This window comes from Colletotrichum jinshuiense, chromosome 9 (assembly GCF_051148585.1).
Source record: "Colletotrichum jinshuiense chromosome 9, complete sequence".
Lineage (NCBI taxonomy): Eukaryota > Fungi > Ascomycota > Sordariomycetes > Glomerellales > Glomerellaceae > Colletotrichum > Colletotrichum jinshuiense.
Genome location: NC_139316.1, coordinates 1,259,096 through 1,273,363, shown reverse-complemented (window position 1 = coordinate 1,273,363; position 14,268 = coordinate 1,259,096). Strand labels below are relative to the sequence as shown.

General features: G+C 55.3%; 5 protein-coding genes across 5 annotated transcripts; 4 read left to right on the top strand and 1 right to left on the bottom strand.

The window, feature by feature from the left end:
- Positions 1 to 660: 660 nt before the first annotated feature.
- Positions 661 to 3,144, top strand: EsH8_IX_000356 (DUF4139 domain-containing protein; the record flags this gene model as incomplete). Its single annotated transcript, XM_083266692.1, has 2 exons — positions 661 to 774; positions 826 to 3,144. The coding sequence occupies 2 exons, from the start codon at positions 661 to 663 to the stop codon at positions 3,142 to 3,144; spliced, it is 2,433 nt and encodes an 810-aa protein (XP_083130257.1).
- Positions 3,145 to 4,651: 1,507 nt separating this feature from the next.
- On the top strand, positions 4,652 to 6,064 carry EsH8_IX_000355 (uncharacterized protein; the record flags this gene model as incomplete). The annotated part of the gene is made up of 1 exon (XM_083266691.1): positions 4,652 to 6,064. One exon carries the CDS (start codon positions 4,652 to 4,654, stop codon positions 6,062 to 6,064), a length of 1,413 nt encoding a protein of 470 aa, XP_083130256.1.
- Positions 6,065 to 8,037: 1,973 nt separating this feature from the next.
- Positions 8,038 to 9,538, top strand: EsH8_IX_000354 (CRAL-TRIO domain-containing protein; the record flags this gene model as incomplete). The annotated part of the gene is made up of 3 exons (XM_083266690.1): positions 8,038 to 8,243; positions 8,345 to 8,859; positions 8,934 to 9,538. 3 exons carry the CDS (start codon positions 8,038 to 8,040, stop codon positions 9,536 to 9,538), a joined length of 1,326 nt encoding a protein of 441 aa, XP_083130255.1.
- Positions 9,539 to 10,014: 476 nt separating this feature from the next.
- Positions 10,015 to 10,683, bottom strand: EsH8_IX_000353 (Mg-dependent acid phosphatase; the record flags this gene model as incomplete). The annotated part of the gene is made up of 1 exon (XM_083266689.1): positions 10,015 to 10,683. The coding sequence occupies one exon, from the start codon at positions 10,681 to 10,683 to the stop codon at positions 10,015 to 10,017; it is 669 nt and encodes a 222-aa protein (XP_083130254.1).
- Positions 10,684 to 12,589: 1,906 nt separating this feature from the next.
- Positions 12,590 to 13,818, top strand: EsH8_IX_000352 (2,4,5-trihydroxytoluene oxygenase; the record flags this gene model as incomplete). Its single annotated transcript, XM_083266688.1, has 5 exons — positions 12,590 to 13,003; positions 13,078 to 13,230; positions 13,306 to 13,556; positions 13,613 to 13,722; positions 13,787 to 13,818. 5 exons carry the CDS (start codon positions 12,590 to 12,592, stop codon positions 13,816 to 13,818), a joined length of 960 nt encoding a protein of 319 aa, XP_083130253.1.
- Between the last annotated feature and the right edge of the window lie 450 nt (positions 13,819 to 14,268).

The following is a 14,268-nucleotide window of genomic DNA, read 5'->3' as shown; positions in this document are numbered from 1 at the left end:
GATCGGTGTAGAAGGGCTGGGGTGTTGGCTAGGGAGGATTGGGCCGCTTTTGGACGCAGAGAGGTCTTTTTCTTCTGTTTATTCATGTCTTTAAACTCCAGTATTTTTGAATACCTGAAATTCAGCATACTAACGTTGTCACTTGAAGTCCATCAAGGGCTTCGAAGCTATAGAAACTTTTGGTCTCTCACCATGCGAAAAGGCTGAAAGAGCAATTCCAGAGAGATTTTGGATCTGGCAACTCTCAGTTACATTTAGATCGACTTGATGACTGGTGAAGTCTGCTTTTATCCTTGTCAAATGTTTTGTCCACTACTTTCTCGGGGAAATGAGTCTAAGGGGCGGCGGCGGAAAAAACGGAGTTCCGCAGGATTCGCACGGCCGATAAGGCAACAGGATGCGGCCAACGACCAATTAGGTCAATGGTCAGCATTGCCTCCTTTTGCTTCCCGCCAAAAGTATAAGTAAACCCGTATTCCCCTTCAAATTTCAGTGTTATTCTTCTCGTCATGGGCACAGTCTCTCTCTACTCTTTTATTACTTACCATTCTAAGATTCTTTAAACCATTTGGTGCCGTTAAAGCAGTTACCCCTTGGTGACACTTAGACGAAGTCCTCTCGCACTTCCAGCACAGACACTCATCGTCGACAATCAGGATCATGGACGCCCTACACCATAAGGAGTATCATGTGCGGGATTTGGCCACCCGATCGATCACTCTCTTCCCTACCAAGGCTCAAGTCGTGAGGGATCTGAAGAACCTGCCACTGAAGGTAAGTCTTCTGCTGTTGTCACATGTAGTGAATCCGCTAATTGGCTTCCAGTCCGGGACTAACGAGGTTACAATCTTCGGATTGACTCCCACTGTCGACGAATCTACAATCAAGGTTGAAGGAACTGGCTCTGCCATCATCACCGACATCGCCGTGGAGTTGCTTCCCAACCGCGACATATTCCAAGATATCTATCCTGAGTCTGATAATGACGATGATGACGTACCGGATACCGATTCTGACCATGAAGACAATGAAGGTGGCCCGGTGGAGTCTCCTGAGCTCGCCGAGCTGCGGTCTCGGCTACGACAGCTGCGGGACGAAGAGCGAGGTGCGAAAGAAGCCGTCGACAGCGCTTCTAGCCGACTTACAATTCTTGACGCTTACGGAAATTCACTTCACAGCAAAGAAGGCATCGTCGATATTGCTGAAAGTATCAAAACTTATCGGGCTGAGCGAGAGAGAATCTTTCAAGACCGCGTGGCTGGGATCAGTCGCGGTCAAGACAATGCCAAGTTTCTGAGTGCAGCGCTTGCTGAGGAGACTCGTCTCATCAATGAACTGAAGAAAGATGCCGCTAAAGCAGCCAAGAAGAAAGCAAAGACAAAAAAGGAGAAGGAGAAGGAGAAGGAAAAGCACGCAAGAATAAGAGAAGAGCGCCAGAAAGAGAAAGATCGCATCCGCAAAGATCGTGAGCTCTTCTGGCCCAGGGTTTGCTACTCCGTTCGGGTGACCCTAGAGGCGACAAACTTCACTCCTATATCGTCTCGCCGGACATCAATGTCAAGCGATACAGCTCAGGCCTTTACTCCGTCCCTTGATAAGACCGACGGAGCATGTCTTACCTGCAACCTTTCCCTGTCATACGTCACCTCAGATGCATTCTGGGCTCCAAGCTACGACCTCCAGCTATTCACTACAAACAACACCGGCACACTATGCTACGATGCTCAAATCACAAACAAGACCTCTGAGACATGGAGCAACTGCAAAGTCATACTGTCTACATCGCAGGCTATGTTTGCTGGATTAGAAAACAACATCCCGGACCTCAAACCTTGGAAAATCAAGTTGACAGACAAGGGCGGCAGCGGTAAAGAACACGATATCCTAAGCAGCCAAGAAGAGCGCCACCAACGGAAGCAGTGGTGGAGGTTTCAGCAGATGAAGGCCCAAAACTCGAGGCCGCGAGGGGACCTATTTGGTGTTGTTGGGACTACGCAGCAGTGCTCCGACTACCAAATGCAGCTTATGCTGCTTGAGCAGCAGTCAAAAAGGAGACTACAAATGCGACAAGCCGCAGTGCAACAGCACGCAGGACAACAACAGGTGGCAGCGCAGATGGCAGCTATGCAACGGGCACAAGCGCAACAGGCACACGCGCAACAGGTAGCTATGCAACAGGGAGGTATGCAAGGTCCTACGCCGCAGCAGGTTATGCAACAGCAGCAGCAAGCTTTGCAACGGCCACCGCAACAGTTTATGCAACAAAGGGCTCCAGGCAGCCTGGCACAGCCACCAGTCATGCTGGATTTCTCAAATATGTCAGGTGACGATTCAACGAACAACAGGGTATTAGAAGATTTCGATTTCGACTCTTTCCTCGCGGAAGGAACCCCCGACCAGGATGAGAATGTCGATTTTCAAGAGTCCACCGTGGAAGAGACAGGCTTTACGACGACCTATGACCTCCCAGGCACAAGGACACTGACCCCCCGTCCTACCACGTCCAAGCAACGGGTCGCCCGTCTCAACTTTTCTAACATTGGCTTCAGCCACACTATTATCGCCAAATACAAGCCAGTGGCTTACTTGAAGGCTAACATCTGCAATAGCAGCAAGCTCACTCTTCTCAAGGCTAGCACGAGTCTCACTCTGGATGGCACCTTTATGGGTCGCGCACAGCTACCTCACTGCAGCGATGGTGACAGCTTCTCGCTGGGTTTGGGCATTGACCCTGCAATCAAGGTCAATTACCCTAAGGTCGATGTCCGCCGGACTACGACAGGCGTCTTCACAAAGGAAAACAGCTCGGTGTACACACGCAGCGTCACTATTGCCAATACTCGCGCATCGGCAGGCAAGCCAGTTTCTCTCCTTGTGCTTGACCAGGTGCCTGTATCTGAGGACGAGAGACTTAAAGTGGATATACTTACGCCCAAGGGGCTTGTCCTTGACGGGTCTAGAGTTCCCTCTGGGAGCGCTGGTCAAGAAGGCAAGGATGGCACTGATTGGGGCAAAGCAACTGCTGCTTTGAGGAAGGGTGGCCTGGTGAGCTGGCAGGTCACACTCAACGCCGGGAAGGCTGTGAAGCTGGGCTTGGAGTACGTCGTTATTCTCCCGTTCGGAGACTCCGCCATGGAGTGTTAGGGTTATTCGTAGCCGGATGCGCATGCAACACCTTGCTGCTGCTCAAGCCTCCATCTCGTTACGGTTGATTTTTGAAGATGAAAAACAGATTGTGTGGAGAACATCGAACCTTGAAGGGGTGAAGAAAGCTGTCTGTCGATTTCCATGCGACAAATGATTCGTATCACAGCTTTTCATAGAATTGTTGTGGTCATTTGGCTTGCTGCTCTACTAACGTGTCTTTGTTTTGGGAATTGTTAGGTCTGATTTCATGTTGGGTTGACAGAGCTGCTAATTAAGATACCGAGAAAGCTCTGTGAGATACTACCCCAATTTACCGCCTATCGGGGGTATGATATTTACATTGATTTTTCGTATTTAAAAAATCCATCTTCATAGCATTTAGTTCTGTATTCGAGATCATTTTGTTTCCGCAACTTGCCGTCTTCCGAGTGCACAAAGCCAATCTTTTTGGGCAGAGTGGGCCGCAGTAAACAATCCATACAGTTACATACCAGCCCGCAGTCTCGTATCAGTATTCTATAGTTGGATTTTCTGATTCAATCTTGTAATCCTGATTCTGTTGACTGTTTTTTGTGAAACTTGGTACATCTCTGCAACCGAACTTACATTGAAAGGTCCAATAATCGTTGCAGCGCGTCAGTTGCACGCGGTTGAATGCTTATCTAAATCAGAGATGCTAGCGTAGCGAACGATTCAAATAAGCAAATATTTGGCCGTGCGACAATTGTAGTAAGCTTCTCGCCCTTCCTTACCCTGCACGGATCGGACACCATTGTCCGAATGCCAAGCCGGGATTTCATGCAAAGGATCTCTCCAGCCCGGTCGTCCGGGAGCATGCCACATGGCGTACCCCCGCAAACATCAATAGACTGTGCTACCAGAGGGATGGATGTGATAATGAATCAGAGAGGGCAGTTTCCCATTTTGGCTCACACATTCATTGGCCAGCGTGGAGAGGGGCAATATATCAGAGCTGGCTATCAGCAATTTTGGTCAATTAGGGTACCGCATCTAATCTTATTGCTCAAACCCATATACCATGCATTTCATCACAGGTGGAAAATCTTTCTTCAGCAACTTATAATTACGACTCCTCTTAATACTCAGGACTAAGTCTGCTGTAAGATAGATACTACCACACTTTAGAACTTCCGCTTTTAGTTGTTTCTTTCCGTTGTGGTCAATTTGATTGTGGTTTTTTTAGGCTAAAGTGGCATTCTACCGGCACTGAGGGGCCACGAGGCCATTCAGAATACAACCCAACTCAGACTTCAGCCGCTTCATAACCCCGATGTTAAACTCAACGACCAATTTGGACTAATCGAAAGCCTGGTACGCTAGTGCCCAGGCTCCGTTCTCTTTACGACCATGCCGTGAGCTCTACAGCTTGGCGCTACGGCAGTTTATATATGAACGAGTGCTACGGGAACGAGCACCAGAGTACTGCCGATATTGTCAAGTCACCATCTTATTCAATATACACTTTGATTCAATATTTGCCAGAATGAGGCTCGTCTTGACGGCTGCCGTACTTGTTGGTGTCGCGAGCGTCAGCGCACAGCAGGGTGCCTGGGCTCAATGCGGCGGAATCGGTCACACGGGCGGTACGACGTGCATCTCGGGTTACTATTGCCGGTACCAGAATGACTGGTACTCGCAATGCGTCCCGGGAAGCCCGCCAAACACCAGCCCTACTGCACAGCCGCCTTCAACCACTCTGCAGACATCGACTACCACCTCGCCTGGAGGAGGTGGCCCAGTCACTACCATCACCACCACAACCACCACGGCGCCTGGCGGGGGCGGCACCGCTTGTCCCGCTCTTCCCTCCGGCCTCGGCGCCTCCACGTCGGTCTTGCCCGATCCCTTCACCTTCCAGAATGGAGGCAAGGTCGCATCCAAGGCGGACTGGGCGTGCAAGCAGGCAGAGATCAGCTCCCAGCTCCAGCGTCTGGAACTCGGGACCCTCCCGCCCAAGCCGCAGTCCGTTACCGCGTCCTACTCCGGGAACAAATTGACAATCAACGTCTCGGACGGCGGCAAGTCAATTTCGTTCGCCGTGACTATCTCAAAGCCCAGCGGCAACAGCGTCCCTGCCATTATCGCATATGGCGCCGCGAGCATCCCCGTCCCTTCGACCGTCGGCACCATTACCTTTAATAACGACGAGATTGCCCAGCAACAGGGCGGCAGCTCCCGAGGCAAAGGTAAGTTTTACGACTTGTATGGCAGCGGCCATAGCGCTGGTGCTCTCATTGCGTGGGCCTGGGCCGTCTCGCGGATCATCGACGCCTTGGAGTTGACACCCTCGGTCGGTATCGACCCCACCCGTCTCGGTGTCACAGGCTGCTCCCGCAACGGCAAGGGGGCCATGGTGGCCGGCGCTTTCGACTCCCGCATTGCTCTCACGCTCCCCCAGGAATCCGGTGCTGGTGGTGCTGGCTGTTGGCGCATCGCTGACTGGCAAAACCGCAACGGCTTCACGGTGCAGGACGCCAAGCAGATCGTGGGGGAGAACCCCTGGTTCGGCCCCGCCTTCAACCAGTACACCAGCAACGTCAACCAGCTACCCTTCGACCACCACATGCTTGCCGGGCTCATTGCCCCAAGAGCTGTGTACACCATGGAGAATCCCGACTACGAGTGGCTCGGGACCATGAGTACATATGGCTGCATGGGAGGGGCCAGAAAGCAGTGGCAGGCCTTGGGCTCTCTCGACACGTTCGGATACAGCCAGGTTGGGAACCACGCGCATTGCAGCTTCCCTAGCTCCCAGCAGAGCGAGCTCACTGCATTCATCAACAAGTTCCTGTTGAAACAGTCTGGAGGTTCAACGAGCATATACCGAACTGACCAGACCTACAACAACTTTAACGTGGACAGTTGGTCGCCCTGGACAGTTCCGACGTTGAGCTGATGACTTGGAGAAGCCGTGTTGCAGACTAGATGATTTGAGCGAGCGCTTGGAAAGACAAACGATAGGTTCCTTAGCCGTAGCACTTTTTTTTGCTGAATATTGGAGTAATTGAACGATTGTATTCCATATCGAAAACTGAGTCGTGCATATTTGCAAAATTTGGTCTGAGACGATCTTTGTAGTCGCTCTCGATGTCGGAGGGCTTAGAGTATTATATGCAAGCCGCTATATCCTTCAGACAGTTGGTTTAGGAGTAATATTCCAATCAAGTCGATAAATTGGATGTCTTCATGGGAATGCAGCCGTCTATTCGGTTGGAATGGTTGCATTCACCGGGGGTTCGACGCACCACGACGCGGTTTTCAGGATGCCGAGCTCGCCGTTTCGTTATTCCCGTGATGAAGATGTACACCAACCGGCCCACTTCAATTTGCGGTTCCTTCTGAACAACTCCGCGACTGCGGCGCCGCCAGAAACCAAGAATCCAGGGATGTGCCAAACGGCAGTGTCTGCTCAACATTGAAGTGTTGCCTTTATCGTTCGTTGGGGAATGGGCTGGTTGTTTCGTTCAGATGTCACACCGCAATTTCAATCCGACAAGTAATAGCGCGAACTAGCGAAGCTGCCTAGTGGCATAGAAAGGTGGTAACAACGATACGGTTCTGTGGCTTGCCGTCGTGGTATCCCACGCTTTACGGGACGGGACGCTCCCGTTACCAAGTTCAGCGGATATTCTTCTCCTACCAGAGAGGTTTCTATCGCCCCCAACTTGCTCCGTTTCCTTGAGCTTTTCCCTTGTTGCCAAAGGATTCATACATTGAGGTTACTGGTCGTCATCTGACTCTGGCACCAACGTTCGCAGCTTATCAAAACAACAATTAATTCCAAGGCTGTTTAGTTGGACTATTGTTGCAGGCGGCTCGCGTTGACGACTAATATTTGACCAAGTGACCAAGTGACTACTAACCCTTTTCGCAGTGAGTGAGCTAAAAGGCCCCATGTATTTTACTGATGCCTATACGCGGAAACTTGGGAGAACCCGAGGTTTTTTGCAGCAGGTTGCCAGATTAGGCGAAGTGGGTTCTCAATGTCCGCCGTTAATTGGTGGGCACGAGTCAATCTTGGAACCTGGGATAGAGCTTCCAGGCGCATGAACGGGTCCCGGAAATTTATGATGGAATTGAGTGGCTCTAATTGGGTTACTGAGCGGTGTGTTGGGAGTAGAAACGGGAAACTCAGGGCAACCTTGGATTCGCCGTTCACGCCGTAACCTTTTTTGCTCAGTTCACAGGTGTTTAGTTTCTGATGGGCCGGAAGGGTGTTTAACATTGAGTCTCCACAATGACTCGCACGCCATGCTCCCGAAAATCTTCCATTGGCCGATCACGCGCCGAAGGATGCAGTGGCGCGGCGCCATCAAGTCATTGTGGCGCTTGGCAAACGGCCAGATAGAAACTGCTGCGAATTAAATATTGCGAGAAAAAATGGTAGAACCCACGATGCTCTGGAAGGGTTTGGTAATCATGAAATCGGGAGGCGCATCTCTGGCTTGGGTTTACTCGGTCGATATCGAATTGAGGTTATTCCCAAGACTGAGTTGAGAAGACCGAAAAGGTGAGATGGGACTGGGACCGGTGCATCAACTTGTATGACGCAAGGCGCCGAAACCTCCGCCCGGTGGTTGGCCGGGTCCGTCGGGTAAATGGAGCCGGGGGCGGTCGATAAGCTGACAGGTGACAAGGATTGGTCACAGGGGGGGGTTAGATTCTCGCCGATTACCACATCAATGAATGGATCCCGCCCATGCCGCACACCATGCCGCTGACGCTCCAGATCCTTCCCCGAGCGACCTCGCACGTCGCGCTGACGAGTAGAAGTTCTTCCAGCGTCGAGAACCGCGTCTTGTACACCGCCATCCCAAGTTATCACTCGTTGAGCCTCCATACCGAGTATCAACCGCCAAAACCCCCATCATGACCGATCCCGCCTCTTCCGACCCCGCCGCAAGGGTCAAATCCCACGCCTCGACCGTCGGCGGCGAAGTCGGATATCCTCACGGCCATCTGGGCCACCTCAACGAACACGAAGAGGCGCAGCTTGCCGACTTCAAGGTGCTGCTCGAGGAGAAGGGCCTGTACAAGCCCGGCCCGCCAGCCTCCCACGACGACCCGACATTGCTGTGAGTTGGAGGGCCCTCTTTTTCCCTCTGCGCCATGCGCCGGAACAATAGGAAGACGAGCGGCTGTGCTGATTTTTCCCTCTCCTTTTTGCGACATACAGCCGATACCTGCGCGCCCGGAGATGGGTCCCTGCGGACGCCCTCACGCAGTTCAAGGACACGGAGGAGTGGCGTGCCGCCAACGACATTGACGTCCTCTACCGCACCATCGAGCTCGACGCCTACGAGCAGAGCCGGCGGCTGTACCCGCAATGGCTCGGCCGCCGCGACCGCCGCGGCATCCCGATCTACCTCTTCGAGGTCAAGACGCTCGACAGCAAGGCCATCGCCAACTACGAGAAGCTGGGCAAGGATGCGAGCTTCAGCAAGGCAAAGTTCGACGGCAAGACGCCGCCGGGCATGCTGCGCCTGTTCGCGCTGTACGAGAACCTGACGCGCTTCACCCAGCCCTTCTCCACGCAGCTGCAGGACCGCGAGCACCGCGACGCCCCCATCACGCTGAGCACCAACGTTGTGGACATTTCCGGGGTGAGCCTGAAGCAGTTTTGGAACCTGAAGGGCCACATGCAGGTCGCCAGCCAGCTTGCGACGGCGCACTACCCCGAGACGCTTGACCGTGAGTAACCCGCATCCCCCCTCACCATCCTCCACCTGCCTGGGTTTCTTTTTTTGCTCACAGGCAACTTCCAGGAATCTTCATCATCGGCGCGCCCGTATTCTTCTCCACCGTCTGGGGCTGGATCAAGCGCTGGTTCGACCCCATCACCGTGTCCAAGATCTTCATCCTCAGCCCCCACGAGGTGCGCCCGACCCTCGAGCAGTTCATCGAGCCGCGGAACATCCCGAAGCAGTACGGCGGCGAGCTCGAGTTCAGCTTCGGCGACCAGCCGACGGTGGATCCGGCGTGGGAGGGTATCGTGCAGTGGGAGAACGGGCACAGCTCCTTCAAGTCGCGGCCCGCCCTCTGGCGCGAGACCGAGGACGGCGCCCGCCTCGAGTGCGTCGGCATCGGCAGCGTCGCCGGCAAGGAGCAGGAGGAGGTCATCTGCTCCGTGGCCAAGACCTGGCCCCCCAAGGCGAGCGCCGCGGCGGCCGAGCCGACACCCGCCGCCACGCCCGCCACCAAGGAGGGCAGCGTGACGGAGGGGACCCAGACGGAGCCGGTCAAGGTCACGGAGCCCGAGACCCCGGAGGGGGAGCTGCAGAAGCTGTCCATCGCCGACGACAAGGCCGTCGCGGAAAAGGACATCGAGGTCGGCAAGGCGACCCCTGCCATCCCGTCGACGGTGGCGTAGATTTAGGCTTAAATCATATAGATGGAGGTGCATACATTGGCATGACGGCATTGAACCGCTTTTTGAGTTGGGCGCGGCTTTACAAATACCCCCAAGGTTGACGGTCCTAATATCGGAATGGGTAGCTGTCTGGATGAGGCAAACACGGGCTGGAGTTGGATATATATATATATGTATAATCATTGATCAATCGAAAGCATCTTTTAGTTTCAACATTTGGTATCATGACGTCTCGTCGTCCCATGTGGCAGCCCGTGTGTGAACCGTCGCACAGGACCACCTCTAGGTTTGATCGTCCCGTCCCTGTCCCGACCCGTCCCGTCGCCCCGGGTCCATCGAGTCCGTGTGTATGTATGTACGGGCCAGAGATACAAAGCCCACCGCCCCAACGCCTTCCCATGATATTCTACGGTCTTCTTCCTATCCATTGTGTGTCTAACAACAACCCGCCAACCGACGAATCACGAACGGCGGTCCTATCCCGTGTGCCCCCTCCTCTTGCGCCACTCGGCGACGCCCTTTTCAATCTCGTTCCACGAGACGCCGTCGCGCACCAGCCACATGGTGACGCCGAGGCTCTCGGTGTCGCGGTTGCGGCTCTCGTCGTCGAAGAAGAGCATCTCGGTGAAAGGGATGCCCGTCTTGCGGAAGATGGCCTCGAAGTGGCGGATCTTGGTGCTCGGGTAGATCTCGAGGCCGCCGTCGAAGAAGTCGAGGGCCTTCCTCGCCTTCTCCTTCTTCCCGCCGCCGCCGCCCTCGTCGAGGCTGGGCGGCGGCACGTGCAGCAGCTTCAGCATGTCGCGCGCGAGGTCCGGGGCGGACGTGCGCGAGGCGACGGCGAGCTTGACGCCGGCCAGGGGCAGGGTGTAGAGGATGCGCGGCACGTCCTGGTAGAAGGCGAAGGACTCGCCGTGGCGGTCGGTGGCGGCCGAGTGCGCCGAGTTGGCCTTGAGCGGCTGGGCGACGTGGGTGTCGACCCAGAAGGGCCAGAGCGTGTAGTCGAGGTCGAAGACGATGAGCTTGGGGAGCGGGAGGTCGTCGGTGAGGATGCGGGGGAGGGAGAGGGAGTTGGTCGTCGACGTCGAGGCCGTCGCGAGCGTCGTCGTGCTGCCGCCCTGCGGGGTTTTGGTGAGTTTCTTTGGCATCTTTGCGCCGGGTCGTCGTCGAGCGCGGGGCGGATTGGGGGAGGAGGGGGAAACGGGGGAAACACGCTGATGGATTTTGTTTTGGGTTTTTGGAGGAGGGGCAGAAGCTGATTGCGATCGCTGGCAACGGGGGTTTCGTCACCGAGCCCCAGCTCCCCCCAGCGCACTGACCTTGGATGGTCATCATGGTGGGGGGGAGTGGACGCACAGGGGTGTCCGGGCCAAGACGCCTTGGCTTGGGCCGCGTCTGTTAGGGGCGAAAATCCCCTGGGAGATTTCAGTCGCAGTCAGGACGCACTCGATCGGTGGCGACGCCAACATATCAAACGAAGGATCAGTCACTCTCACTGGTCTTTGTTTTCGATATTACGACGTACAGACTATTCGCTTTAATCGAAACAGCCCGCAAGAACAAAGCGTCGCCAGATATACATTGGCTTTCATGTATCCGTTTGTTCATCTCCATGTCCAATAACACCAATTCAGCCATACACATTGGGGGGAGTTTTGGTCAAAAAGGGCAAAAATATAATCTCGACGTTGGCCTGATTCGAACAGACGCTCCCGAAGGAACAAGATTTCTAGTCTTGCGCATTAGACCACTCTGCCACAACGCCAGATGAAGAATCCGCTTTGAAGCGGGGATGCTAAGATTTTCTCTGTCTGGACTCAACAAGGGAGTGTGCTCCGCGCCATCCAGCACCACCGGGATTGTTATTGGAGGGGGGCCATGCTGCCCCGTCCGGAGCGGTGAGGGCAGGCGACATGGCCATCCATTACCAAGTGCTCTGTTTGTAGTACGTCCATCTCATGCCGAACGCTTCTGCTTCGGAGGGATGATTGCCATTCTCGGCTCCGGCATTGTCGTGGGTCGGGCAGTCCCTCTGTCGGTTGGCCCACTCTGTACTCGATCGGGGCCGGCCGGAGCCGTAGTGCCGCCGACGAGGAACGTGCCTGTATGCCGCAGAGCTGCCGCAGAGCTGCCGCCGATCCAACATAATCACGCTCTCTTGAGCGACTGGGCGGGATGGATGCTCTCTGGCTGGAATCCAACCTGGCTGCCTCGACATGGCATCAGAGGCCAAGAGGTGACGGACTCTCGGGTTCCTGTACCCCGCCGGCTAACAGGCCGGAAGCTACCTGGAAGCACGCACGCACAGCCGGCAATGGCTGCCGAACGGCGGCCATTTGGTTCCAAGCAACCAGTCCCTGGTCACGGCAGAAAACCTTATGGGCGATGCATCAATCGGGAGCTACTTTTTGACCCCGAAACGTGTGGCGACCGGCCAGAAGCCATGTTATGCCAATCCCACTTGCTTCTTGGTTCGCTGAGCAAGTTCTGATACGCGACATTTCAGCCGCGGGACTCATTCGGCACTTGAAGCGGAGCTGCAGAAGAGGTAGCCGTCCCATCCGGATCATCCTGCTGCCATGGCATGGTACTGAATGCGGCTGCAACACATGCGTCACTGTCTCTGGCGTGTCGGAGCAAGGGCGAGTAAACATGGCCAGGACCCTCTCCAGCGCCACGCCCTAAGCCGCCGTCTGAGTTTCGGCACCGCGCCATCTGAAGTTACCTAGCACAACCACAACGCCTCCAAATTTGGGACATGCAGCTAATTGCCTTCTTACCGCCGGACTCTAGTGTCCCAGCTCAAGTACCGAGCGTGCGTAACGTCCGATGGACTATGGTGGGGTAGTGCGGGGGAATAAGTTGGATGAATTCCCCCCCTTCCCCTCGAACGGCATTTGCGATGCGTGATGTCAGTCGCGAGATCAATATAAGACGAACCTGGAGCTTCTTGAAGTTTCGCAGCACCAATTCCCCTACCGAGTCTTTGCCATTATTCCTTACCACCATCCCACTAATACACGTACGGCGCATCTCAAGTGCGTTGCGCCCACCATGCCCGACAGAAAGATCCAGCTCGTGCGCCTTGCCCACGTCTTCTACAAGCACAAGAACATCGACGCCGCTCGCAAGTTCTACGACGACTTTGGCTTCTTCGAGCTCGAGCGCAAGGGGAAACGGACGTACTACCGCGGCTACGGCACCGAGCCCTTTGTGATCTGCGCCGAGGAGGCGGCCGAGGACGAGTTCGGAGGTCCGGCCTTCGCCGTCGAGTCGCTGCAAGACCTGGAGCAGGCAGCCAAGACGCTGCCGAACGCGACGCCCATCTACGACCTGGAGGACGTTCCGGGGGGCGGCAAGTGCGTCACCTTCAAGGACCCGGTCGACGGCTGGTCGTTCCACCTCGTCCACGGCCAGACGCTCGTCGAGAAGCGGGATCCGGGCTTCCCTAACCTCAAGTTCAACTTTGTGAGCCAGCCTGACGCGGAGGGAATCCTGCGCAAGTTCCCCTCCCCCCCCCTGCTGACATTTGGTGTGTGTAGCCCACAGAAAAGCACCGCGACGTCAACCAGAAGCAGCGCTTCACCAAGCGTCCGGCGCCGGTCCACAAGCTGGGCCACTTTGGCGTGTGCCTGACGGACTTTGACAAGGCGTACGAGTTCTACACCAGCAACTTCAATTTCTACCCCAGCGAGGTGAGTCCCATTGCCCCCTCCTTTGCCGAATCCACCCCCCCAGGCCGCCGCACCCCGTCTGACAGGCCCGCGCAGCTCGTCCACGCCCCCGACAACAAGGACAAGAAGGTGACGGTCTTCTTCCGCCTCGCGCGCGGCAAGGAATACGTCGACCACCACTGCTTCTTCTTCTTCGAGGGGCCCAAGTTCCACGTCCACCACTCGTCGTTCGAGACGCACGACTTCGACGCCCAGGTCCTCGGCCACGACTGGCTGAGGCACCAGGGGCACAAGAGCTGCTGGGGCGTCGGCCGCCACATCATGGGCAGCCAGATCTTTGACTACTGGTGAGCTCCCGGAGGAACCCCGGGGCCCCGCGCGCGCGCGCTGACATGCCGAACAGGTTCGACCCTTCTAACTTCATCATGGAGCACTACGTCGACGGCGATCTGCTCGACGACTCGGAGGAGACGCACCACAACCCGGCGTCGCCGGACAACCTCCACATCTGGGGTACGTTTTGTTCGCGATGATGCCTTGTTGCAATGACCCTACTGACCGACGCTCTCTCCACCAGGACCCGAGGTGCCGTCCGATTTCCTGCAATGATCCCTTCGCGGGTTTGTTATTTAATCAATCCTGTAGCAAGATTGTGTACCGTAGTGCATTGCATCCTAGCGGAAGAATACCGGCGCCGTCTTTTGTGATGGAAGACGGCCCCCTCCCTTCAATAATCAAAAGCCTGCGTTGCGTCGCATCCCAGTTGGAGTGGGCTCCTCCATGGTGTCGATCCAATCGGCTTCATTGCGGACTTTTGACGTCGAGTAGTGACCCGAATAAATGAAAAGTTTAAAAATAATGACATGGCTGCCAATTTGTTCTTCTCCTTAATAAAGAGGTGATTGTGAAAACGCGATAGAGCGTCTGGGGCCCGGTACTTTGGCTAGCTTCGATTGTTTGCCACTATGCGTCAGCTCGCTGCTTGACGGCGCCATTCGTCGCCGCGCCGGTCATGCGCGCGGAGGAAGATGGGACGAAAAGCTGGCTGGCTGGCGCGAG